At 47.5% G+C, this 27186-nt stretch overlaps 3 protein-coding genes and 2 long non-coding RNA genes across 5 annotated transcripts; 3 read left to right on the top strand and 2 right to left on the bottom strand.

Moving 5' to 3' along the window:
- Positions 1-11274: 11274 nt before the first annotated feature.
- On the bottom strand, positions 11275-14450 carry pus7l (pseudouridine synthase 7 like). The gene is made up of 9 exons (XM_061269126.1): positions 13325-14450; positions 13106-13265; positions 12819-13035; positions 12651-12749; positions 12494-12575; positions 12237-12402; positions 12053-12176; positions 11819-11872; positions 11275-11759 (listed from the first exon to the last, which is right to left on the bottom strand). Exons 1-9 carry the CDS (start codon positions 14112-14114, stop codon positions 11394-11396), a joined length of 2058 nt encoding a protein of 685 aa, XP_061125110.1. The 5' UTR covers positions 14115-14450; the 3' UTR covers positions 11275-11393.
- Positions 14451-15525: 1075 nt separating this feature from the next.
- phax (phosphorylated adaptor for RNA export) lies at positions 15526-17322 on the bottom strand. The gene is made up of 2 exons (XM_061269128.1): positions 17158-17322; positions 15526-17049 (listed from the first exon to the last, which is right to left on the bottom strand). Exon 2 carries the CDS (start codon positions 17045-17047, stop codon positions 15860-15862), a length of 1188 nt encoding a protein of 395 aa, XP_061125112.1. The 5' UTR covers positions 17048-17049; positions 17158-17322; the 3' UTR covers positions 15526-15859.
- A 207-nt stretch (positions 17323-17529) lies between these two features.
- On the top strand, positions 17530-20471 carry pmpcb (peptidase, mitochondrial processing subunit beta). Its single transcript, XM_061269127.1, has 13 exons — positions 17530-17672; positions 17890-18027; positions 18153-18239; positions 18430-18559; positions 18649-18847; positions 18924-19003; positions 19107-19213; positions 19280-19423; positions 19506-19666; positions 19738-19823; positions 19898-19986; positions 20052-20127; positions 20224-20471. Exons 1-13 carry the CDS (start codon positions 17589-17591, stop codon positions 20286-20288), a joined length of 1446 nt encoding a protein of 481 aa, XP_061125111.1. The 5' UTR covers positions 17530-17588; the 3' UTR covers positions 20289-20471.
- Positions 20472-21546: 1075 nt separating this feature from the next.
- Positions 21547-24897, top strand: LOC133145472 (uncharacterized). Its single transcript, XR_009710920.1, has 6 exons — positions 21547-21942; positions 22013-22069; positions 22135-22372; positions 22668-22778; positions 22883-24132; positions 24196-24897. It is a non-coding gene; the product is annotated as an uncharacterized LOC133145472 (long non-coding RNA).
- A 264-nt stretch (positions 24898-25161) lies between these two features.
- On the top strand, positions 25162-27032 carry LOC133145405 (uncharacterized). Its single transcript, XR_009710901.1, has 4 exons — positions 25162-25357; positions 25437-25519; positions 25581-26383; positions 26651-27032. It is a non-coding gene; the product is annotated as an uncharacterized LOC133145405 (long non-coding RNA).
- The last annotated feature ends 154 nt before the right edge of the window (positions 27033-27186 follow it).

Raw genomic sequence — 27186 nt, 5'->3', positions numbered from 1 at the left:
ACCTCCTTTCCCACCATCGGCGTGTTGTCGGACATTTCTGAAGCCTTTAACAATGAGAAAAAGACGGCAAAGCGGGAAGTACGCGGATAAAGGGTATTTTCTAAAGCAACAATAGAGAGGAGATAAAGTGATCTGAGGATGTGTCTGCGCTCTGCAGTGTTTCGAGAGTGTGTGTGATGAATGGCATCTCGCTATGTTCCTGTTAGGTGTGACTCACCATTACGGCCTCGGCAGGCTGCTGCCTTGGCATCGTTCAGTCGCCGCGGCAGCCAAGTTTTGCTGACTCGCCAGTGAGTGTATGTGCTGTTAGAATTACAGAAAATAATCCCACCCCCCCCCAAAAAAAAGGATATTTGTGTTTCTTTAATGTATAATTCTCCCACTTTTACAAAGGGGCTTTGTTTTTTCCGTAAAGCAACCTTTCATGCCGCTTGACAGAGCTTAACCATCTGTGTGGAGCAGCAGGGGAGACCGGAATCGAGATAAAACCTTCAGCGCCGTCCCCCCAGGGAACAAAGATATCAGAAGATGCCCTTGCCGATGCTTTCTTAATTTAGTCCCAAATGCAATTCAAGCCTCCTCTGCACTAATTCGGTACGGTTTGACCTTCAGTGAAGATTGATCCTTATCAAATAAATAAAAGCAATATTTTTTTTTTGCCCTGATAGCTTACAGTGGTCGGTCGCCAGAGTTGCGTCGTTTGTGTAAACAACACTTATACATAATGACATATTTCCGGTGCCAAAAGTGAAGTCCAAGAGCGAAGGCGGCAGCGTGCCCGTCGTTCTATACAAAAGAGTGAGCCCATAACCGAAGGGAGGGATTTCAGCTCCAACACAACACGGCAAAGGCAAAGTTTTGTTGTTGCAACAACAAAACAAAGGCTTGATTTCAGGCCACAATGTTTTCCCACTGCAGGGATTTTTTTGTGTGTGTGTGTGTTTGTGCATAAACCTAACATAAGCTCCATTAGGAGCAGATGAATCTTTTGCCTTCCCTCGGGTGCTATGATGGGGAGGTCTGAAATGCAGCTACAATGTGTAATTACATATTTCCTTATCGTTTGGATGACTTTTGTAAGGCGTCTCGCTGGCTATAATGATACGTGCAGTCCTTTCACCTTGCTGACTTGTGACACCAAAGGCTTTCGTAGTAAATCACCCGAGCCTGCTAGACTTGGCGGCTCTGGGGAAACTTAATATGTTCGAGGAAAAGGCTTCAAAGTCAATCTTGGAAGACTTTTTCTTTTTTTTTTTAGCAGACTGTGTGGAGTTATTGTAGGAGTCGATCTACGCTGTCCCTCAGGGCAAATAAAAAATAAAAACTGGGGATACCACCCCAGTGACGAGCCGCCGTACCCCTAAATGACCAATGTTTGTGGAATTGGGGGTCCCTCTCACCTTTGTGACTACCCAGGTCAAGGTCCACTGACCCCAAAACTAACGTGGGGTTAAAGGTCGGCTACCCTGAGGGGGACCTACAGCCGAGACTGCGACGTCGGGCGACCTTCGTATCAGACTTGACGCAAGGTCACATGCTCGTATGGAAAATGCATTTTCAAGATTTGTTTTTTTTTACATACACAAGACTTGCCGAATAAGCAACCGGAACTGCAAAACAAGACTTCTTTATTTTGGATGACCTTGAAACACAACAGGGGGACGCTTGTTTGCAAATTCAATTACGAGCGCAATTTGAAAGGAAAACGCAAAAAAAAAAAAAAAAGAAAAGGTAGTCTGTTAGTTTGATGGATGGGAAGACCTCTATCGACGCAAAACCATGCATCATGTTGGATTACGTCGCAATCGCACATCTGCAGTTGAGCGGCCCTTTGCTAATCACATTAGGGGCCTTCTAATGTTGTCAATGGGCTCCTTCCAAATTTCGTTTATAACTTGAGGAGCCCTCCCCCCCCCTTTTTAATGTGTAAATAATTCGGTAATTCACTTTGACTTAAAACCAGACCACCGAGGGGATTTTTTTTATTTTTTAAGTTACAGCCATCGGAGGTGAATAAAGACACTATTCATCCACTCACTGGCACGGCTGCCGTTGGCTTCGGCGGAAGAAAACACAAACTTGGACAGTTTCACGACCTCCAACCTTGCATGAGTGACTTTAAATTTTTTTGGGGGGCTCGACGTAAAAGCCAAAGATAATCTGTCCCGTTTTTGACCTCTTTGCCACGTTGCGTTTGTCCCTGGTACCATCCCGTCCTTTTGTTTACCTCGGATCATCCCGCGCAACGCCCATGCTTGTTATTCACAGTCCATTGACTCACAATAGAACCTGATTGCAGGCCAAGCGCACAGTAGCAGCTCATGGCCCAAGGCTTGCGTGTTCCCGTATGTATGCTTTCATTCACGCTCTCGAAATGATCTATTTTCTGTTTATTCAAACGTTTTTAACTGCGCAAAATGTCATCCAGCTGAGAATAGCCGGAATCAAGCCGGCTCGATTAACCTCGTTGGCTTGATCGACCCGACCCGACTCTGCATTATGGACCAGGCGTGAATACTTTCGCTTAAAAATATTTTTATAGTATTCCCAGAAGCACGCAAAGGGGAGGCTATATTTTGTCAAATTCGTATATCGTACGTGCCATCATCCCAATATTTTTTTTTTTGATTCCATATATTGCTCAGCTTTGAAATACATCCCGTAATATTCAACCCAAGTGTCATTTTGAAATGAAAACCAGGCCAAGGGTGACGGGTTTATCCAGCAATCCTTGAAGCTCATCAGGTCAGTGCCTCCTCTGCGTCACCATGGAAACGGATCAATTATGTATGTAGGCTGCATATTATTGACACCGAGGCAGCGTGTGACCCACGCCGCGGGCGGGCAGGAACTCATGATGAAATCATCGTTCTGAGAACTTGACAGGAAACGGTCCATATATGGACAATGTGCATTGGCGTTCTTTTATTATCTGCCTTTATCCAAATAATTAATATACAGACTGCGATTCGACCTTAATATGACCCCACTCTCAACCCACCCCACTTGTCCGTCTGTACGGCCATACGATGCGGGACAGTTTGAGAACAATAGGCGAATTGTCTCCTCTGTCACGTGATTGTGGGATTCAACCGTTTGTCAAAATGTGATCACAGATGACACCAAGTCGAGTTTACCAGGGAATGTTGGTGCAAATCCGGGTCAAATATTTAGTAATGGTGCAATCTGCTTTGAAAATGTTCTTGTGCTCGTCTGAACTTTAAACGAAGCACACGTGTGCGACTTTTCCGCCATGTCTTACAAATGAGCCTTCAGCAGATCCCTGGGAAGCTTTTTATGAGATAACCACAATGTATCTTGCTGGGCATAATTTGGATTTTTTTTTCTATCATACAAGTGGATCATGGCACGGTTGGACCTGGGGTTCTCAACCTGAGGGTCCCGGAGCTGTACTTGGGCTCTGCCAAATCATATTGGTCCAATTAAAAGCTGTAATAATTGGCACATGTGAGTGTTTTTTGGGACTCTTAAAAGTCTCTGGACACTGAACCAGTAGATAAATTACAAAGAACGAGTTAGAATTTTTGGCCCATGTTCTCGGCACACACTAATTTAATTTATACCGTGTACTAGCGGGATACAATAATAAGCAGCGGGAGGAATGTGCACTAAGCTTGTACACAAGTATAATAAGTGTATATGTAAGCGAATATGTACACAAGATTGAATGTGTGTTTGTGTGTGTTTGTGCTCTAAGTGCTCGCATACAGAGAGAGGCTGTTCTGGGCCTCCCCCTTCCAACCTCCCATTCCTCTACAAGTCCACATGTGTTTTATTAGCGGGCAGGCCCGTCGGACTGTAAATTCCAATAGCGGGGACGAGGAGGGCCGCTCGGTAAAAGAAGTCCTTAGTTTTGAAGTCAGGATGCAAAACCTCGCTCTGTTTGCGTCACACCGATTTGTTGTCACCGCGGCGATCCTAACGCCGACCGGCGCGGCGACTCAGACAATAGTATCTGTTTACCGTGGGGTCGGCTATCACACGTATCGCACCCACGACGCCCTGACGCGCGCAAACGTCAAGGCATCGGGGTGGAATTAGCGTTAGCGTGCTAATTTCCCCCCCACTCTCGCTTCTTAACATCAACATGACAATCACAATTAGGGCGTGACATGACTGGGTCATAACCTCAAACGGTGACCTCTGAACTTCCCAACGCACAACACACAAGCCTTCTACGAATCGGTTGCGGCGTCATCATCTGTATGTCACGATGAGTGCGGCGCACATCGATCTAGCTACTCAGCGTGATGTAGCAGGCTGAGAATGTGCACCGCACACTACACAGTAAAAAAAAAAAAAAAAAGTTTTGCATTGTTCTCCCGTGACGTTAAACCACAGCTGCCATCGCCACTGGTTTGTTTGATTTGCACATGGACTGAAGGAATGACGGGATTCGATTCTGCGGGTCAGATGGGCCAATCAGATGGAGCTGTGGGGGAATAAAAGCTCGCCTCTTTTTATTGTAATGCACTTACACGAAGAAAATTGGACGATATACGGGGACTTAATTGACGACAATGCAAATTTATTTTCCTTATTCTGCAAACATGGTGGACCCTACTAGCCAACTTGTTAATTGTCCGCACTTTGGCTGAGTTTCCTCTCGCGCGCGTCAAAGGGGAATGACTGGATTTCCGCCGACACGCCGGAGGTGTTGCGTGCGCTGCGAACGAGCCTTTTTTTTTTTTTTTTTCTTGAGTGTTTTTGGTGGCTCATTAGCGGTGACTTGTCGGCGGAAGTCGTGTGCCTCCGGAAAATCTGCCCGAATAAAATGACATGATGTTGTTTATGCGGGTTTTGCCTTCGACAGAGGCCTGCTGCTTGTGTCCTGATGAAGTGCGGAAAGGCTCGAAGGGAGGAAGATCTCTCAAAACGAAAATCCCAGATGGCGCGCAATTTTTATTGAAATGCGGAATAGAACGACCGGGGCCAGTAAAAAAAAACAAAAACACAATACTAACTTGGAAAAACTAATAAGGGAGTTCTTTTTTTTAATAGTTTTGATTTAAAAGGCAGTTATCAGTTCAACGCGAATGATTTTTTTACGACGTGGCTGTAAAAGCGAGGAAAGGGATAATATGATAGCTGGTGCATTTTGGGTAATGGGGATTTTGCATCATAACTCAAAATTAGCTTAACATTGCTTCATGTATATACAGTGTTTTTTTTTTTTGTGACCATAACATTTCATATGTATATAAAGTAATTAATAATTGAATTGGACTCTATTGGAATATTTTTGATTATTTTTTTCCACAATTGTTCAGACAGGCCTTCCATCGCATCCTTACCACTTTTTTTTTTTTGACCTGCGTGATGGTCTGGTATGGCAGGAATGTCACACATCACAAGCGCAGACGTAGCAGCCACGCCGGCGACCACACACTCCTGAGTTTACGGTCACTTGACAAGCGGACTATCTGGCTTTGAGGAACACACTTGTGCAATCCACACACTCATACCATTTTTCTTCGGGGTGGCAATTGCACATTAAATGATGAAAATCTCATGTAGAGACACACTGTTCCAAAAGGTTTTTCTTTTTACCAAAATATGAAGTGCAAAGCAGATGAAAAAGAAAATTTGATCTTTGATTTATCTGCTATATTTTCCTTTCATTGGCCTTTGCGTCGAAGAAATGCTGCTCGTATTTATCCAGCGCCACTTCAGGGCATGAGTAAACAATTTGCGATGCGGCCGGTTCTCCGACTCAAAGTGCTTGGACGAAACCCGTGTCCACTCGAGCGTTTGTTTCGCTATAACTTGTGACTTTGGAAGTGGGCGGATTGGTTTAATAAAAGCTCCTAAAAGATAACGGCGCAGTTCTCCCACCTCCATACCGCCGTTTCATTTAAGAGAGTCATCAATAACTGAAACGATAACAGCCGTCATCTCCAAACATGATCCTGCTGCTCTACAATTTGCATCCATCCTGGCAATAATAGCCCACGGCGAAGCGCTTGGCAGATTTATCACCCGGCAACAAAAACATTTTCAGATTCTTTTTTTTTTTTTTGCTACGTGTGGGAAAAGCGAGGCATCGTTTATCCAGACACACTCAGAGGGAATCTTTGTAAATTTAGTATAAGAATAACTGCTAACTGTTAGCATGTTAGCGGGCTGTTTTAAGTACCGGCACATTGTGCAGTTTTTTTTTTCTTGCTTAGTTTGACAGTAAATGTGAACTGTGAGTGGCATTATACAACTTTAAGCTTTTTTTTTTTTGGTTGTTGACTATCTGCTTAGCGTCCAGGACGCTTGACAGACATGCGAGTCGAAGCCAAACACCTGCGGGAGAATTCCCGACAAGTGGGCTTAAAAGTTGGAGTGGTTGAAGTAGAAACGAGAGAGCGGCGCTTTGCAACTGTATTGAGTGACAGAGAGCGCTCAAACGTTTCAAGGCCGCCATCCTTACGTTTAGGGATCAGGTGACGGCATGATGGGATGACAGGAAGAAGCCACAAATGCCGGCGGGACCTTTCAGGATTGGAGCCCAAAATGTTTAAAAATCATCAAGATTGATTTTGTATGTCTTATACTGACTGAAACTGCTACTTTTGTTGGCAGCACAGTTTTGGACCCCCCCTCCCTTTTACGACATATATATTATTTTTAATCTGACTCATACGTTTGTCGGTATGACAGAAAGAAGTCTGCAATAAAACAGATTTGTGCTTTTGGATGGAATACCGTGTGAAGCGCTGCCAAGTTTTTTTTTTCCTTTTTCCTCAGGCCTCACAATTCTCCCAGACCTTTCCAGCTCCGTGTGCCTAATATAAACATTTATGTCTTTGCGGATGTTCTTAATGTGAGAATGACAATAGTATGACTTTTATTTCATAGAAAGAAAGACACCTTTTGTGATTGATAGCAAAGAGAAAGAAGCGTGTTTAAAAAAGAAAAAGTTATTATTATTGTCGATACAGTCATTTGACCTTTTTTTTTTTATTAGGTTAATGGATGACACTGAGCGAGAGGCGCCTGCCAGTCACAGAACCAGAGGAAGCCGGCATATTTGGAGAAAGCCCCCAGAAGCACGGTAAGAACATGTCATGTGCTACTTACTCGCCCCCAAAGTCCAACTTAAGTGAGCAGAAATGGTTCCCCAGCCACCATTTGCCATCTCCCATAGCATATTAAATTAAGAACGATTCTGTGAATGCGGTGGCACAAATATAAATGTCAAAGGATTCGAGACGCTTCCGGGCGGGACGCCACATTGTATTGAAGCTGAGGCGAAACAGGGCTGTCATCTGGCCATCTGCACATCTAACCGTCTTTACTTTCCCAAGGCAGGCTTGCATGCGTGCAACCGCCACAACAACTAAATGTACCCCCCCTACCCTACAATCCTCAGTACATCCTATATGCCCCCCCTCTTACTTTCAGTGCAGAAATTGCAGCCATATGTCGCAGGGGAGAGTTCAAACATACACCTTGAGCACCAGCTATTATCCATAATTGGCTTCAAAGTCGAGATGGAACAATCAGTCAGAAACCAAAAGATATAAGACGTTAGAAGGTTGATCTCTCAATGTGATTTTCGCTGCCCGGTACACAGTCCGGCCTCTGACTTTTTCGGAAAAGATTGATTGCCTTCCAAGGGTAAATCTGTCCCAGGCTCTGTTCCCCGTCCGCTTCCCACAACGGCGCAACCTCCCCTGCAAAAGCCGCCCTTTGCTGTCTCCCATGCCTCGTCTGGCATCTTTGCCCTTTGAACTCCTTGTCGCTACATACTCGCCATCACGTCTGGACGTTTCGCCAGCCTCCTCGGGCCCACATTTTGGTGAACTAAAGATGCGCAGGGAAAAGCTTTCCTCTCTTCTCTGGGAATTTGTCAGGCTGCGTAACAAACCGCTTCCATCTGGCTTCAAGCTGCGAAATGAAGAAAACATCTGACAGACAGAAAGGAAGTCCGCTTTTTCCTCCTCGTCCTTAACCTTTCACCGATTAAGGCCGACGCACTAAGTCAAGGTGTCAGCACGAAGAAGCCACTGTACTCGAAACGCACAATGGAAAAAAGTTTTTGTTCTGTACATTTTCGTCAACGTGCAAGAAACACGTCAAGTGTATCTTCAGGATCATATCGAGCAAACCGAAGCTAATGTTGCTTATGTTGACGTCAAAGTCGGAGCTAATTGCCAAAACGACGCCTGGCTTCCCCGAACTCCTGGTGACCTCGCTCGCTGCGTACCAACGGTGTTTATCTTTGACCCCCCCCCAGTGTGGAAACGACCTTCCGTAAATTCTCCGCGGGAAAGTTGCAGGGTATGAATTCTGCCGAGCCAGATTGTTGCTATTAGCGTGCCACTCTCTTGATCTGCTGTAAAGGTCTTCTGGTCGAGCTCTCTTCCGTGTCTCCCAGAGCCACGAAGTATTTCGGAGAGTGGGTGTCACTCGTCAGATGGGAGATAGATCATATCAACTTCCCATCGACCTGCATTTTGTCTGAGGCGGCCGCTTTGAGCCTCGGCTTCTCGGATCCCGAGATAAAGCTTTTGTTTTGGCCTCCTTTGGAAGACCACAGAGTCCAAGTAGACTGCATCGGCGATGGATAGCGCCTGCGATTGTTCTTCCAACTTTGTTCTATTTATAACACTTAACTGTTTATTGCAGATCAAACTACGTTTGAAGATATTATCATAAAAGATTACTACTTAGATGTATTTATTCCAAGCATTTTTATTTACCCTCAAAATGTGGGCGGTCCCAGAATTCCACCAGTCCTGGCAGTGAATTCTCACATTACTCAACAATAACATCCATTAGTGACGCAAGCGTGAACCCGATCCAGTTTGTATTGGCCGGCCGCGACGTTCACATGGCCAAAATGGGGGGGAAAAAAAAAAAAATTGCCCGAGGCATTAAAGCACTATCACACGCTAATTTAGACCAAATCCTGTCGCCCGGACTTCAGTCTGGGACGTTGCTTTGGCTTTAAGGTCATTTAATCCGAGCTGAAGGTGATGGCCTGTGACACTAATGACGAGCCACCCAGCGACATAGACCACCATCTTGAAGAAAAAAAAAAAAAAACATCATCATACTTTTTTGTGGCAAAAATGTGTAATCAGAGTCCCGATTTGGGTTGGCGGGCATCTGACGAAATGTGGAAATGATTTCTTTCTTTCTTTTTTCTCCCCCTCACCGCACATCCCTGAGGTTGCACTTCATGTTTTTCGCATCGCCAGATGAATTCCACGCCCGAGGACTTGCACAACTCAATCAGCTTCATGTCAAGTAGGCCCCTTGATTCCCAAACTTCATTTTATCAACCGTCTGCTCTCCCCCCCCCCCCCCCTCTTCTCTTGGGTCTATTGTTTCTGGCGGATCTGCGCTTAATCAGTGGATTCTCTTCTGGGGGTGTTTTATGATGAAACCGCTCGCTCGGCGGCGGCTCGGCTCTTGGCCCGCGTGAAAATCAGGACATTGTGTCCGCACATAGACTTTGGATTGCTTCCAGATTCAGTGTAAAGCTATTTGAACTCAATCCCAATCGTCTTATTATTAGTTTAGTTTGCGAAAAGATAACCATGACATCATCAGTGACGCCGGTCATCGGAGGATAACAAGTTGAACTCCTTAGAGGAAGTGGCGGTTCCATCAATCACCGCGGGGGACAGTTGGTTTTCCTCCCGGGGCGCCGCCAACCTCTCGGCGCACAGCTGCTCCCGAAAGAGGCCTGCTTCCCATTTTCATGAACGCAAGATTGAGTCAACGGGGCAATTAGGTGGCTGCACTGGAGACTCCAAACCAGATTTACCTTCAAGGTACTTGATGGATGTGAGGCAAGGGAGGATGGTGGAGGAAAGCGTGATATGGACGGTTGTGTTTTTTTTTTTTCCCTTTGTCAATCGTTGGGCCGCAGTTAACAGTGGCACATGTTGGCCTCTGACATGTGAGTTACGCAATCCTCAACGGTATTGACCCGGATGAAGGCGAATATTCACACGTGACAAAAAAAATCGGGGTGGCGCTAAGCGGCGTCAGGATTCTCCGTTCTGGCCTCTCAGTTGGTCCTGTTTTTCCTCACTGCCCCCCCCCTTTTAGTTGAGGTTCACATGAAAAACAGATTGAAAAAAAAGATGTTTTGTTAAAGCTCGGAAGGGAAAGCCGCGTTTGCGCGCCAAGTATCTTTGGTTCCGATAATATCCGCGCGCAAGCATGGTAAATGTCTTTCATAACTTCTTTCTGCTGGTTTTTCAAGACGAGCGTGGCACTGGGTCAATATTTATCCACGGTCGGGATGGGAACGGCTCGGTCGGATTTTTTTTTCGGTTCGCAACTCGGAAGAGAATTTAAAGTTTGCTCTTTTGCGAAAAGGCTTGAATTGTCTTTTTATTCATTGCAAAGTAACACTGACGAGTCAGCATTGTGGAATCAGGGCCCGGCCGGCCCATCGTGAATTCACCATCTCGTCCAGATTGCCGCTCCGGGCCGGGGCCTGGTGGCACACGAATGTAAAAAGTACATGGCAGACAGATTGGCGCTTTGATGTTTGTTGCAAGTGGAGGAAAAAGTCGAGACATCTGGAAGCAATGTTCACCAAAACGGTGTAATGAGATTGTGGAGAGGCTCTCGATGCACCATTATTTCCCGCCTTCACGCCACCTGGGGCGAGCAAACTATTGAGCCAGCATTTGTCAGAACATAAAAAAAAAAAAAAACACAGGCATTTCATCTGCCAAGATTCTGGTTTGACTCCTCCGAGCAAAAAGACTTAAGAGCTTAATTTAGACTCCAGGTCGGAAGACTTTTATTCTGTCCTCTTTCTTGTGATATTTTGGTATCAATGTCAGTTGAAATTAAAGTCTACTGGTGATTTAACGCGGCCGTTTATCTTAGCCGCCGACAGAACCCGAAACATCCATTAAGATCTTCCAGTAACGGGAATTAAATATAGCCCGGGGGGGGGGGAAATGTTTTGAAGCGCTTTTACACACTCATCAAAATTCCAGAAATTAGTCACAGGAGAGGCTCGAGTTTTGATTGAGTGCGGCCTCCCAGGAGTGAGCTCAGCAGGCTTGCGTGCATCATTATGAGTCAGAGCGCCTCTTTAAATGTCTCATAAAGGTGAAAGATTTAGGGGCGCTTTCATTAACCTTTGAGCCGCGTGTCTGATTTTTTTTTTTTCTCTCGCAGAGGACAAATTCGAGAGCACCTCGGTAAAGCTAATGAGCAGAGTTGAGAAAATGGATGTACAGTAGGTGCCGAGTTTGTCGGCATGAGTCAGTAGGCTCCCCCTAGTGGTGAAAAGCTCATCTTTTTTTATTGTCATTGATGTCACCAAATACAAACACCACACAATTAAACCGACCATAGTACAACCACGAGAGTCAGAAGACATACAAATTTCCGTGCGTAAACATCTAGAAGTCACACTTCATGATCTCTCTGAGGCAAATGGTGGCATAGCACGAGGAGTCCAGGTCAAAGTTCAAGGTGAGCGTGAGCGAGTCACGCTTGGCGTCTTCCGCCGCCACCTTCAAGCGTTCCTCGTCCTTTCTGGCGCCGTTCCCCGCTCCTCCTCCGACTTCCTCGTTGGTCTGGAGCTGGTAGCTAAGGTTGCACAGGTTGGCCAGTAAGGGGCGGTAGCAGCCCGGCACGTTCAGCTTGAGTCCGCCCACTCGGAAGCGGCAGTTGTCCAGCCCGTCTCTGGCTAGTCTCTCTTGGTACCACGCACCCATGGCGTTGTCGGGGTACGTCACCGTGTTTCCCGGCATGGGAAGCAGCACCTGAAGAGACACATTTGAGTTCTTGTTACAATATACAAAATGTGGCCTCGGCGCCGTACCTGAGCGAGAGCGTAGACTCCTTGTTGCTCTTCTTGTTCGGTCACCACGTGAATCTGAGAAAAGCCGGAAGTTAATTCGAATACTTTTAATTATTGGATTCCACCTTCAAATGTATAGTTGTTCATAAAATAGATATGGAGAAAAAAAAAGCTGCCTTGTTTTATACTGCCCCCTGGCGGTTAGATTGGACAGCGCCACAACGGCCATTTAATTGTTTGCATTGGCAATTTTACCTGAGCCGCCTTGCATTCTACGCACTCGTCCGTTTTCTCTGCTTCCTGCATCCACACCAGGTCTCCTTTTCGAACATAGTGACCCAGCGTAGCCAACCGGTGCGCCACCGCTTCGTTCCAAATTCTGCAAATCAGGCGGATTCATAGAAGGCTCCACGGGTTGGGCGTAATGGTGTTTCCTGACCTGCTGCAGTAGGCGTGCGGGTAGAAGACTCTCATGCCGTGAGGCAGGCTGAGCCAGGCTTTGGCGCAGCCATCCGGGCCGGTGCCGTACCGGTTCAGGGCACGCAGCATGAGCCGCTCCCGGGCTTTGGAGGCGGGCATTAACGCCAAGGACTCCTTTGCGTTATCTGGAGGAGAACAACAAATAAATGAAACCCGGAAGCACATTTTAAATCACTTCAGGAGTTTTTTTGCCATCAGCAGGAAGTGTTGACGGACCAGTCTGGAGGAAGTGTCGCTTCGCTTTGCTCGGAGGATCGTCGCCGTCTTCGGGACTGAAGAATAAGCGCACTGCGTTCACCTGAACACAAGAACTTGGAACTAAAGTTGCATTGAGGAAAAGAATCCAATTCAACGTTATCCTTTTCCCCCTCACCATGTCTTCTTTGAGTAGTGCCAGCCCAACTTGGTCAGACTGAACGCTTTGACCCGTTCCGAACCTCTGCGGCCCGTAGTAGTTGACAAAACCTCTCACCTGCACCAAAGAACATCCACGAGTTACGTAATCAAGTCAAAGACGGTTCCTGTCGGAATGTTCTCAGACCTTGACGTTCTCCAGCGCTTCCTCCACCAAGCCGGCAAGTCGACGGCGCGTCTCGACACCCGAGTGCGCGGCGCCGGTGCCGTGCGACCTCAGATTGCGAACCACCAAGTCAAAGTGGTTTCCCTGCAGCCGCCCCAGCTTCAGTGGCTCCGACACGGAGCGGACGTGAGAAAGACGCATCCCTCGCCTCTCAAACTCCGCCCTCTTTTCCATCAACCTAGTGAGAAACCACATGGTGGGTCTGCGAGAACTTCAGAATCTTCCCCCGAGCACAGTTCTGTTGTTACCGTTGAGGCGAGACCTTCTTGACCACCATGGATTGGTAGGTGACCGCACGCTTGTCCTTGATGCCGGCGTAGGTGAAGTCTGACGGCAGGACGCCGAGCGTTGCCGCCATGTAGCTGATGGCCTCCAGAGTCTCCAGATTTTCCTTACACAAAGTGAACGCTGGAAGAAAGACCAAAGTTAGGGAGCAAGCGTGAGCTATTTTGCCGCATCCAGTTCACCTGTGTAGACGTCCTCCTCCCTGCGCTCCTCGGCGCTCCTCTTCTTGGGTCTGCCTCGCTCCCTCAGTCGCACCGAGATGGCCGTCCGGTCGTGTTCGTTGAAGCTCTTGGTCTCCACCAGTTTGCCGAAGCGGCGGTTGAGGAAGTGGTGCACGGCCGCGCGGTGCTCCTTGTTGTCGTCGGCGTGAAACGTGTAGGACGAGTCCTGCACTTTGGCGTCGATGAACCTGAAGAAGTCTTCCGCTTCCTCCTCGGTGACCAGCTGGGAAAGCTCCCTGTAGTCCGGGTCCTCCCTCACCCTGATCTCGGGCTGGATGGTGACGGTCATGAGGAAGGGGAAGCGGTGTCGGACGGCCCGATGCACGTTGGCCCGCTGGTACTTGTCGGTGAAGGAGCCCAGGGAGAGCTCCTTGTGGCCCGACTTCTCGCCCTCTTCCCCCTCGTCCCGGAGACTCACCACAAACTGCTCCAGCTGTTCGCTCACCACCTGACCCAAGACCATGCTCAAGTCCAAATTGTCAGCGCTCGATATGGTCAAATCGAACCTGCAGTCGGCTGAGGCGTCGGCATCCTCCGAGCCCTGGAGGTTCTGATCCTGTTTACGGCTCCCACTGATCTTATCCGAGCAAAACGGAGCCTGGGCGACTACTCCTGTATTCACCTGCCGTCCGTTGATGTCTATTTCAGTCACCACAAAGTCTCGGATGAACTTTTTAATGTTTCCAAGAAAGCCCTCATGGTTTGAGATAAAGCACGCGGGCACACTGGCTGCATCGCCGTCCTGCTTCATTCTAATTGAATCTCGACAAATAACCCGCAGAGGAAATGAACGGACGCAACTAAACTGCTGACCACGAGTTTTTCGACCGGAGCGATGTTACGAAGACAGACGCTTCATATTTGACACAAAAGACAGCTCCCGCGACGAAACCGAGTCATCCCACAATAGGTCCCTGCAATTACACGAACAGAGAGCAAAGCACTTGGCGATCGCTACATGCGATTGTGAAGAAGAAAAAAAAAACAAAGCGAGAAAAGCTCCAATGTCAATAAGTGAGCAGCGTGTGTTTTCGAGGAGCCCGCTTGTGGCACGTCAAAACAACAACACGGCACGCTCAATCCTCGACTTCCGGCGCGTATGACGCGTCACGTGACGTCATTTTCTTAAAGAGACAGTACGTTTGCTAATGCGTATTTTTTTTTGTTAATCGTTTTTGAATGATCGCACATTTTGATCGCTCATTAATCGGCAAAACGTGAATGGGTGCTAAATGGTATTTCAGCATCAATTTATTTCTCAGAGTCAGAGTACAGAACCTTGCTAAAAAAGGGCCAGCAATGGATTATCATCATCGAAGTCGCCGTGAAGATTGACATTGATCTCTGTCACGTTTGCCAGATTATCGGCGATTCTGATTTTGTACGCGTAATCCCGGATGTCCATCGTTAGCAATTTTCTCACAATGTCATTCTTCATCCTTTCAAACTCTCCGGCGGATCTGATGTGAACCACTTTGTAATCGCCGCTGTCGCTTGGCTGCAAATTTTTCAGGTTCAGATTCCCAGTATAGTGGTCCAATTCGATCCTGTCGGCGTAAGCTTTAGCCCTTCTTTCACCACCTTCAGCGATGTAGGTAATGATTTTCTTGTGGTTAACTGTCCATTTGATGTAGGCCAGCTTCTCGTCGGTGCGGTTTTCATCGGTGAACAGGGTGATGGAATCGCCCACTTGGACTTCAGTCAAAGTTTTTGGGGCTGTGCTTACACCTGAGAGCAGTAAATCGGAAGTGGTAAAAGTAGTCACAATGTGTACAAGTACAAAAAGATAATGTTGTTTGGTACACAATCATTTACCATCTAGAAGGTAGATGAGAGCAATCCACAGGAGGGTGACATCCATGATCTTGGTTTATTTCTCTGAGTGCAACAAATGACATCAACTGGCTTCGTCCGGTTTTATATAATGAATATGACATCATGTTCATGTCAACAAAGCTTTTGAATCACTGAACCAAGGCGATCAGATCTCTGTCAGATAGACTACAAATTAACGTGTCGTAATTTTTCTGGGGGCGTGAGGTTTTATATGAAAGATGACAACAGAATTAAATGTGTTTTGGTACTTTAATTGTGTTAGCTTAGTAACGTCAAACCAGTGGCAGTCATCCTTCTCTTAAAAAAAAAAAAATTTACAATGGTCATTGTTTTTTCCTACTTTTATTTTGGGAACAATTTAATCCAAGATATCTTTATTCCAGACAAGTCACAAATGAATTCATCAAACATATCAAGTCTTAAAGACAAACAAAATCTTGTGTGGGGCTTCCTACAGTTTTAGTGTGTAGATGTTGCTAACTTTCATTTATATATTCAGTCAAGATGAATTGTACTGTGTAGTGATTTGAAGCCAACATGTGTTTTTGGAATGTGGCATAAAGTAACATGGGAATAAAATCAACACAGGAAAGACCTGACTGCCGGAAATGAAATTAAGTTTCTGACGGGACCGACCGCTGCTTTGGGTAATTGATGACATCAGAAGACCTCCAAGTCCCCTGAGCTGTACACGACCGGCGTCTCCTCCGTACCCACGGCGTGCTCTTCCTCCTGGCCCTCCTCTTCCTTTGCGGCCTCTTCGAGTGACTCCAAGGCCTCGTTTGTGTCGCTGGCAAAAGTCTCTCTGGATACGTCGTCGTGCTCGTGCAGGTTGAGCGTGCCGATGGCCTGCTTCATTTTCTTCGCCACCAGGTGGCGCCTCCTCTTCTGAGCCGCCTTCTTGCTCTTCTGATCTTTTTGACTCTCATCAAAGAAGATCTCTCTTATCTGGGCCCGGGAGACGCTGGGCGTGTTCTTCAAAAGGTTGAGGTACACCCCGCCCGGTGTGCGGCGCCGGCTGCCGTCCATGGTGTAGACGCCGCCGTTTTCCTCCAGTGTGGCCGTCTCGCCGAGAAGTTCTATGGCTTTTTTGGCCCCGACAATTCTCACGACACGTTCTATCAGGTCTTTTTTGGGCTCTTGGAGCCTGTACGCGATCTCATCCACGACTTTATCCTCAGGGTCATCTTCGGTGATCTCACATCGGCCTTTAACGTCCATCTCGGCTAAAGGACCCAGTCTCTCCTTGACTGCCCTTTTTCTCTTGGCGTCACCCCCTGCTCTCTCCTCTGACCCTTGATCCCTCATGTACTCATCCAACTGGTCATCGAGCATTTTCACCTCCCCGTCACCCTTTTGCTCTTTCTCCATCTGCCTCTCCTTCTCCATGATTTTATGAGCCAGGACATAGTTGTAGGTCTCCACATTTCTGTCAGCCATGCTAATCTCACCCTCCATGCCAAAGACACACAGTTCTGCAGCGATCGCGTCCTGGCACTGTTCTTGCACCACAGAGCCCCAAATGTTGTTCACCTTGCGGCCCCGCAATGCGCCTGCAGCGCCGTTCGGTGCCGGGCGGGCAATGATTGCGGCTGGTTGGCGACTGTTGGATACTTTTTGACGTTTGCGACGCCAGGCTGCACATTCCTCATCAGACGAGTCCTGGTCGCTGTCACTGGACTCCGCCGGCCTGCCGGAGTTTCTATAAGCGGCTGCAGGTTGCAAAGTGTTAGCTCTGTTTTGGAAGGATTGGCCGCTAAAAGCTGCATGTTGCATGGGTCGGGCCATTTTCATTTCAGAGTCTGAACCAGACCCGGAAATCTCTCCATCTTCCAGATCGCCGTCCATATCTGAAAGTCATGAAAAAGACAGTAGCTGTGAACTACGTGCAGTAGCACCTTAACACAAGCACATTACTTGGGATTTGTTTCCCTAATAAAATAATACAAGTCGTTTACCTGCAAGCAGTCGCTCACAACTAATACGAAGACTCGCGATTTTGTATTTAACTGTGCGCCAGACGATTTTAGCCGCTACACGGACGTACCAAACTTAACATACAAGCGGGGTAAAATTGGCGCTATGCTAAAGTCTCACTTCCGTTCGCCTTCCTGTCAGACGCTTTCAAAATAATTTGCGCTCGTTCTGCCGTGGTATAGCCCCCATATCCCGCCGGCTTTCCTGCCAGTCCCTTCGAAAAGAAATATGTCTGTAACCGGAATTCCACTGATTTGAAAACGTTTTAAAATGTAAACTAATGTTGTCTGGGTAAAAGCATCAACAAAAACACCCAAGAAAAGACACTCACAAATTCCCAAGATACGTGAATGCAACACGCGTTCATTCGGATGTGACGTAAACTTCCGCTGGCTCAGTCTGACGTAACAACATGGCGGCCTCCATACGTCTGTTCGCGTCTGCGGGGAAATGTTTACTTCGCAGATCGTTACTGGAGAGAAATAACCTTAAAATAGTAAGAACGACATGTTACCAGATAATTACTTTACTGGAATATGTACGGGAGTTGTCTTGACATTAACAATTGTCAATAAGCTGCTGCTCCGCGCGTAAACACGAACACATACTCCTTCAAATATATAACAAGGAATTATAGTATTGTCGGTGTAGTCATTTAAGTTTCCTAATGTTGGCTTTTAAAAATGTCTTACGAATTTCTAATCTTTTTGTAGTTTACTCCTGGAGCCCACAGACTATTAACTACACAGGCTGCTCAGCAAGTAGCTTTAAATGTCCCTGAAACTAAGGTGACCACTTTGGAAAATGGACTCCGTGTGGCTTCCGAGGACTCTGGGCTTTCCACGTGTACAGTAAGCTGACCCTGTCAAATAAAAAATAAAGAACATTTTCACTCCTCTCCATCCATTATTAGGCATTGGCACCGATTTTTACACAAGGCACAAATAGCTTTTTAATACAACATAACTTCTTTCAGGTTGGTCTGTGGATTGACGCTGGCAGTCGTTACGAGAATGAGACAAATAATGGCACTGCTCATTTTCTGGAGCACATGGCATTTAAGGTAAGACACGCACCTGACAGAAATGTTGAAAAAAAAACAAATATCCAAAGAAAATACAAGACATGAGAGTCCCTAGGATGTGGCACTTTCACCGACGCGACCTGGGTTCAATCCCTGGACAGAGGAAGTTGTTTTTATTATATTTCTATATTTACCCCGACCCACATCTTTTTTTTTTTTTCTGTGACAGGGCACCAGGAAGCGATCCCAGCTAGACCTGGAGTTAGAAATTGAGAACATGGGCGCTCACCTAAATGCCTACACATCCAGGGAGCAGACTGTGTACTATGCCAAGGCCTTTTCCAAGGATCTTCCGCGAGGTATTATGATGGCTGTGCTGAAGCACTTGATGGTTCCGAATCTCAATAAAAAAAAAAAAAAAATCTATTTTACCCATATTTCTGAAAAGCTGTGGAGATCCTGGCTGACATCATACAGAACAGCACGTTGGGCGAAGCGGAGATCGAGCGGGAACGCGGGGTGATCTTGCGGGAGATGCAGGAAGTGGAGACCAATTTACAGGAAGTGGTCTTCGATTACCTCCACGCTACCGCTTACCAGTCCACAGCGCTGGGCAGGACCATCCTGGGCCCCACCGAGAATATCAAGTATGGAAATTGACACCAACGCGTCACAAAATCGAGCTGAGCCGTCCTTTGAGCTTTCCCAATTGTTTGACTGCAGGACGATAAATCGAGGAGATCTGGTGGAGTACATTACAAGCCACTACAAAGGTCCGAGAATTGTGCTGGCAGCTGCTGGAGGTGAGAACCGCTCGCGTTGAGTCCTCGTCCATCACGCGCAAGAGCGAAACTCGTTTTGATGGCGATGAAAACATGTTTTGCCTTCTTTGCGTGTTCCAAAAAGGTGTTGCCCACAACGAGCTGATTGATCTGGCAAAGTTTCACTTTGGAAAGCTTCTTGGCCGCTACGACAGCGACGCGCCGCCTGCCTGCCCCTTTACAGGAAGTGAGGTAAGGCAGTCAATGGAAAAGTCCAACAATTAATCACAAGTGACGGAACCAATCGCGGCTTTCCAGATTCGCGTGCGTGACGACAAGATGCCGCTGGCTCACATCGCCGTCGCCGTGGAGGCCGTGGGATGGTCTCACCCCGACACCATCCCGCTCATGGTGGCCAACACACTTATTGGGAACTGGGACCGCTCATTTGGCGGGGGAGTTGTGAGTCATTCTCAGACATTCAGCAATTCTGCCTTCCATTTTGAGAGAGGGATGAGTGGCATTCATGTCGGGCCTTCCGCAGAACCTTTCCAGTAAGCTGGCCCAGATGGCGTGTCAGGGGAATCTGTGCCACAGCTTCCAGTCGTTCAACACCTGCTATACCGACACGGGCCTGTGGGGACTCTACATGGTGTGTGAGCCCGCCACCATCAAGGACATGATGCACTTCACGCAGAAAGAATGGTGAGATAACTCCGAAACCTGACAACCTCGTGCAGTTTTGTTCTGAGATTTCTTTTTTTAAACTGTTTCAGGATGTCCCTTTGCACCAGCGTAAGCGAAGGCGAAGTGGCACGGGCAAAGAACCTCCTCAAGACAAACATGTTGCTGCATCTCGATGGTAATGGGGCATCTCGACGTGAAGCCGTGGCGGGAATACCACAGCATCCCGAAGCTTTTTTTTTTTTCTCGTAGGCTCCACTCCAATCTGCGAGGACATCGGCAGACAGATGTTGTGCTACAGCCGCAGGATCCCTTTTCATGAGCTGGAGAGCCGAATTGATGTGAGTGGATGAAGTCCAAAGTTGACATTTTGCTGATGATCAGGATCCAATTTGTCTTTCAACAGGCCATCGATGCCACCACCATCAAGGACGTGTGCGCCAAATATATCTTCAACAAAGCTCCAGCCATTGCCGCTGTCGGTGGGTTGCAGACTGTTACGGATTTTGTGATAGATATCAACGAGGATGTGTGATCAATACGTGTGTGTGTGTGTCTGTGCTACCCCCTCCCCTCAGGTCCCATTGAGCAGCTTCCTGACTACAACCAGATCCACAGCGGAATGGTCTGGATGAGGAACTAAGCAGTCACACTCAAATGTAGACAAAGGCAACACTGTATTTATTTTTTTTTGTCTTTGAATTCTTTTCGTATAAAACAAAGAAGACAAACACATTACGGTCATAATAAATAACGATGCCAAGCTTTCTTGGCTTTAACCATCACCACCAATTTCTGTCAGAGAAATTAAACATATCAACAAAAATGGGCGCATTTTTGTTGTCATTAAAAACCATACCATATTACTTACATCCTAAGCAGCATGGACCATTAGTTAACACCACAAGGTATCCTAGTCCAGCGACTCAGGGTGGGTGAAGCATTGTCCTTTGTTCCAATACACCGCACGGCCATTGGAGATGCCATTTTCCTTTACATCTCATGGCTCTGAGATATATGGTTCTAATTCCAACCAAAAGGCCGTATTGGCACTTCCCTTAATAGTCTGTCCTATCACTCCTATCATCCATTTCCTGGGGGTGGGCCCAGTAACCTGGCGAGCGGGGCAGCTGTATTGCTCCGCCCACTTGGGGGCTTAACTGTCAAAGCTTACCCTAAAGTGAAAAGTGCCACACCCGCCCTCGCCCCCACTTTCTGATTGGCTGTTTGAACTGTGATGTCACACGGACACTCCATTAGGTACATTGCCATTTTCAAGTGTACCTAATAACAGGCCACTTTATTAGGGAAATATCATGGTCAAAAGTCAGAGGTGTGAAGCTCTAGTCCTCGGGCCGCGTTCCAACATGTTTTCCAAGTGACCCTCGTTTAGCGCATCTGTGTGAAAAGTTTTTGGTCATTTTCACGTTCTGCAGGAGCTAGAACTTTTCATTTGCTTTAGGAAAGAACAGATTGCAGAGTTTATTCTAACGTGGAATTTGGATCCAAGTTGGATTTACAGCTTGGACTTTGTCTACTGCACCGAAGATGAGGACACGATCTCCTACCATTACCTGGCGAGCTTTAGCACCCCATCGCCGCAGATGCCCATCCCCACCGCGGCTGGCGTCTACTTTGTGATGGACGTCCCCAAAGTTGAAGCGCAAACGGATCCCATCGATGTGCACTTTGTGGTAGAGTCCAACAGGCTGCAGCACACACCTGGGAGGACAGAGTTCACGGAGCAGTGGCTGTTGGACATTATCGAATGCAAGATTGCGACCAGTGAAGCAATGCGCAAATTAAACTGACGGAAAAACTTGTTTGGACCTGTTCATGTATTTGATATTACTCAAGAATTGTCTCTGTGCAACGGTGTGGTGTTTCTTAACAACTGAATTGAAAATGAGTCCACGGGAGCACTGCAACGACCGCAGAATTTTTGCAAGAACAATTCATTTTAGGATGAACTATCGATACAAATATTTTAATTTGATTGAAGGCAATGGCGTGCACCACGAAAGGAGATTTGGTCATATTGATAGGGTATCCATCCAAACATGTTGGGTGTTAAAAGTTTCAACGTATAGTCCGAAGCAACCCTTTCCACAGTAGTCACCATGACAGGTGACCACCTGGTGGCGCCCGTGTGCCAAGGGCCGTTGGACGATCAGGAGAAGAAGATTTGAATTGACGGATGTGACGTCAGGTCTTTAGGTAAATTGAAGACAGGTGTGCTCAAGGGGAGTTATCAAATGCATGTGCCACCGAGCGCGTGGCGGCGGGCGGTTTCTCAGGTAAGCTAGCGTGCTAGCAAATGTTTGTCGTCTCCTGCCGTTTTTCACGAAGACTCCATGTTTATTGCAGGATTTTCACGCTCAGTTCTCAAATGCAGGTGCCACCGAGTGCGTGGCATTTTCTCAGGTAAGGGAGCAAATGTTTGTCGGTTTTTGCCGTCTCATGTCGGACGCCATGTTTGTTTGTTGCAGGATTTTCACACTCGCCACGGCGACTGCAGTCGTCGAAGTTACCTGGAGGCTGCAGGGAGAGTTTTCAAATACGCCCCAAAATGTGTGGTTTGTTGCCTTTTCTCACAAGCCTTTTTTATTTTGTTTGTTTGTTGCAGGACTGTCGTACTCTCGTGACTCGGACACGCAACAAACATTTGCGTGGGTTATTTTCTCCCGTTTTGGACGCCGCTAACCTGGATCATCTGTCCAATGTGAGGTGAGTTGATGGATGATACAATTTAAATACGAATTATAATCCTGATCAATTATCATAATTTACTACAATATAATGATTATATATTTTTTTCAACTGTCAAACTCTACTTAGTATGTATAAAATTAAATCTTAATTATAATTCTGATAAATTATCATAACTTACTACAATATAATAATTAAATATTTTTGCAAATGTAAAACTCTTGTATAATGTATAATTGTTGCAAAAATATCATGCCATTGGCACACTACTCAACATCTATATTTGTTGCAATAATTTGTTTGTCTTTTGTAGCACTAAAAAAGGCCGCCCAGCCAGCATCCTTGTATACTAAGCAAGCAGGAGGCTCTTGAGGAGCCATTTCGGTGATGTTGAGGACACTGAGGAAGAGTAGTCCTAAATCAGGTGGAAACCTGTTTTTGTAAAGTTTCAGCTTCCCAACACACATTGGCTGTCTGTGTCAAGTTTTAGCTTCCCAGCACACAATTAATGGCTCTGTGTTTTTGCAGGCTGCAAGAGAAGCCGAATGGGATGAGGATAAGTATCATTCCATATCCAAAGGAGCAATGGCCTATCCAAAGGGGCAATGCCATTTCAAAAGGGGCAATGCCATTTCAAAAGGGGCAATGCCATTTCAAAAGGGGCAATGCCATTTCAAAAGGGGCAATGCCATTTCAAAAGGGGCAATGCCATTTCAAAAGGGGCAATGCCATTTCAAAAGGGGCAATGCCATTTCAAAAGGGGCAATGCCATTTCAAAAGGAGCAATGCCATTTCAAAAGGAGCAATGGCCTAAAAAAAGCAATGGCCTAAAAGGAGCAATGCCATATCCAAAGGAGCAATGCCATATCCAAAGGAGCAATGCCATATCCAAAGGAGCAATGCCATATCCAAAGGAGCAATGCCATCTCCAAAGGAGCAATGCCATCTCCAAAGGAGCAATGCCATCTCCAAAGGAACAATGCCATCTCCAAAGGAGCAATGCCACCAAGTCAAGAATCAAGCAGGGCGCTGCAAAAGTCCACGTGTGCGGATCATGTGCCCAGGAGGGGGCAGTGTGGTTGCCTTTGGTTATGGGTGTACGACGGAAAGGTTGCAGGTGTAGGCAATGTTTGGGGGTCTGATGGTTGGTCTTGCTTAAGAGGTGTGCTGGGGTTGTGGCTTGTCTGGATCCAGCGTTGTCTTGTGCTTGGTTGCCATTGACGGCTCACTTGGGGGAGCACGTGGTTACGTGGATGGACACGAAATGAAACTTTGACGTGGATCCGAATGTCGAATTTTGCCCCATGACTTGTACCATTTTGTCTTTTTCTAATCTGCTACTGTCGTACTTGCTGCGTTCTTTGTTCTCCCCCCTCGGTGTGGAGCGAGCCAATCCCGAATGTCCAATTTTGCAATTTGACTTGACATTTTGTCTTTTTCTAAACTACCACTGTTGACCTTCATCTAACCCTAACCTACCACCACTGTGGTACTTGCGTTCTTTGTTCTCCCCTAGGTGTTGGAGCGAGCGAGACAGTCACATTTTGTGTCTTTTTCTAACCTACCACTGTCGTGCTTGATGTAAGCCTAACGTACCACTGTGCGTCCTTTGTTCTCTAGGTGTAGGGGCGAGCCGGTCCTTGAGGAAGACATAATGATGCGAGCAGCACCCAACTCATTGCATGTTCTGCTTTTTGCAGGCCAAACGCAAAAGGGGGGGTACACGGCCCGATCCAACCCGGCGACGGTCACCAAGAGTAGCTAGCCGCTGTGACCAAGTAAGCAAGTGACCTACAACTTGGGATGCTCTTTGAGTGTCTAACTTTTGTTTGTTTCTGCAGGTGGCGACCGGGATGCGACACAATCTGATCAGAGGTGGACGGACCGCTGTGGCATCGCTCTGAAGTAGCAGAGTTCTGAGCTGGAGGCGTCAACCTGCGCAGCTTCAACATGTGAAATGGATTTTTTTTTTAGTTAATTGATGCCAGCGGTGTCCAAATGTCTGTTTGAGGGCTGCATACTGAAGCAAATTAAGAATCCTTTGATACAAATTCATTAAATCAATCATGAAATGTTGCCATTCAAATTTTGTGCTACTGCTACAAAGCGGTGTTCATTCATGTGGTGTGTTGATAAAGTTGCCCCGTGGCTGCCATTTGGACACCAATGGTGACGTGTGTAGGGCTGCACGTGTATTGGAAAACTGCCACATGGTGGTCTAGGTTATTGACATGCACTTTCAGAAAACAAACATTTTTTTTAATGTGGCAAATGAAACCTGTTTTCTTGCCTAACTATTTGTAATGAGTTTAGAAGATGACAAATCATTGATGCAAGTTAAAATTAACTACTCGAACTGATCTCATTGTGATCAAATAGTTCCCCTCCATCCCAGAATTTTGCACAACTTTGCTCAATGCAACGGTCTGGCCCAATATGCCATATCACTGATTTTCCAACATGTCGTGCAGCCCTGATTGAGTGCCAAACGCGCGGCGACGGCAAGCGACCGCGCAAGCGACCGCGCAAGCGACCGCGCAAGCGACCGCGCAAGCGACGGCAAGCGCAAGCGACCGCGCAAGCGACGGCAAGCGCAAGCGACCGCGCAAGCGACGGCAAGCGCAAGCGACCGCGCAAGCGACCGCGCAAGCGACCGCGCAAGCGACCGCGCAAGCGACCGCGCAAGCGACCGCGCAAGCGACGGCGAGCGCAAGCGACGGCGAGCGCAAGCGACGGCGAGCGCAAGCGACGGCGAGCGCAAGCGACGGCGAGCGCAAGCGACGGCGAGCGCAAGCGACGGAGAGCGCAAGCGACGGCGAGCGCAAGCGACGGCAAGCGCAAGCGTCGGCGCAGCGAGACTTTTGTGCTTGTCTTGCAAGGTGGAAGAGACTATGTACGAAATGAAGAGCCGGCGGACGGAGGCCACCAGACCCAGGTGAAGGAAGGATTCACCCAAAGAAGTGATGAGGAGCCTGATGCATGACTGGCCAAGGCTGGCCAGAGGTGACATGGCAATCCAATATGCAAGGGTAGTGTACACACTTGTTGGTTTTAATTTGGTTTCCCTATGTCTGCCTTTCAGGGTTGCCGGGGCAGGGGATGGGACGAGCGCCAGCCTGACCCGAGAGGGACTGGGCCGCACCCACAAGACCAGGGAGGGGGCAGGTAATGAGTACGTCGACACAAGTGAACCGCATGCAACTGAGTGCTGTTTGTCTTTTTGCAGTTGTGCGAGGCGGAAGACGAGTCCAACACCGGCCGGAGCAGACCCGGACCTTGGCCCGTGACATGCGGCGAGGCCGGGAGGGCCAAGCGTCCAGCCAGCGTTGAGGGGGAGTATGACTCTTTTTCTTTTGCGCTCTCCCTCCCTCCTTCCCTGTCTGTTTGAATAGGGTAACTAGCAGCACGCACGGGCAATTGGGTTGCTGTGACCCTCTAGATACGAATTGGCAAAGTAGACACCCCTCCCTCCCTTCCTCCCCTCTCTCTCTCTCTCTCTCGCTCTCTTTCTCCGATGCGCCCGGCAGTACCTGCATGGCCTGGTGCACTCAGGGGGGAACGTGGCTATACCTTGCCCTTTGTGGAATACCAGGGTATAATGTCTGCCCGACTGGGTCCCAGTGTCGTCGACGGTGTCGAGGTCGAAGAGATTCTCCGTGACGCCCTCCGTGACGTCACGTTTTCCTTTTTTTTCCCCCTCGGGGCCAAGCCAGCTCTCCTGGCCGGTTGTGCTTTAGTGCGCACCAAAGCCTCTTCTCATCTCCCCTCGCTTTCTCCCGCCCTCCCTCCCTCCCTTTAAGCAAGGGGTTAGACCTTTCATAACCCGGATGGCTCCAATGCGGGAGGGCCGTACGAGACGTGCGCCAGCCCATGCGTGCCGCCAGTTGCCTGATTCAAACTTGCCTTCGTCAAGGTCGCTAGTGGAAATGTTCCTCTTGCCAAATATGTCTGCCCTTCAGGATTGCCGGGGCAGCGGATCGGACGAGTGCCTGCACCGAGAGGGACTGGACCGGACCGCGATACCAGAGGGTAATAATAAAAATAAACTTTATTTGTATAGCACCTTTCATACAAGAAATGCAGCTCAAAGCGCTTTACAACTAAGAAAGAAATAAGCATTGAATGCTTCACATAGGAACAGACCTAAAAAGAACATGAAGACATTCAAACAAAAAAATTAATGCATGCATACACAATTAAGTGAGCTTAAAATAGGAGCAAGCTTTAATAAATAGGTAATGAGTACGTCCACAGAAGTGAACCGCATGCAACCGGGTGCCCTTTTCATTTTTGCAGTTGCGCGAGGCGGAGGATGAGTCCAAACGTCGAGCACCGGCCGAGAGGGGACCCGACCATCGGCCGACCTTCGCCCGTGACGAGCGGCCTACAACGGACGGACGGACGGACGGGTGCAGATGCGGCGAGGGCAAAGTGCCCAGCCAGCATTTAAGGAGAGTATCACTGTTTTTCCTTTGGTGCTTTCTTTCTTTCCCTCCCTCCCTCCACTTTTTCACTGGGTGTGCACACTGGCTGTCTGCATGATGCCTCTTTCTTTCTCAGCGCTGCGTCATTTTGCAATATTGTTTTAATGTTGTGTTTTTTTTAATACATGAAGTGAACTGTTTGGACTGTAATTGTGTGTGTGTACCTCTGAACCTGAATTAAACTGTGAACTGAATTCAAGTGGTCCATTTTAAACATTGGCATGCGCAGTCTATAGTGCATAATCAGAGTTAAATGACAACATACAAACTGGAATCATTTGAGACTCTCAATATGGCAATTGTAAAGTTCGTCTCAAACCAAATTGTCTTGTTAAATATGCAGTGTCA

The sequence above is a fragment of the Syngnathus typhle genome, linkage group LG21 (genome assembly GCF_033458585.1).
Source record: "Syngnathus typhle isolate RoL2023-S1 ecotype Sweden linkage group LG21, RoL_Styp_1.0, whole genome shotgun sequence".
Classification (NCBI taxonomy): domain Eukaryota; kingdom Metazoa; phylum Chordata; class Actinopteri; order Syngnathiformes; family Syngnathidae; genus Syngnathus; species Syngnathus typhle.
Note: the sequence above shows the minus strand (reverse complement) of the source record. Positions and strands in the feature narration are given on the sequence as shown.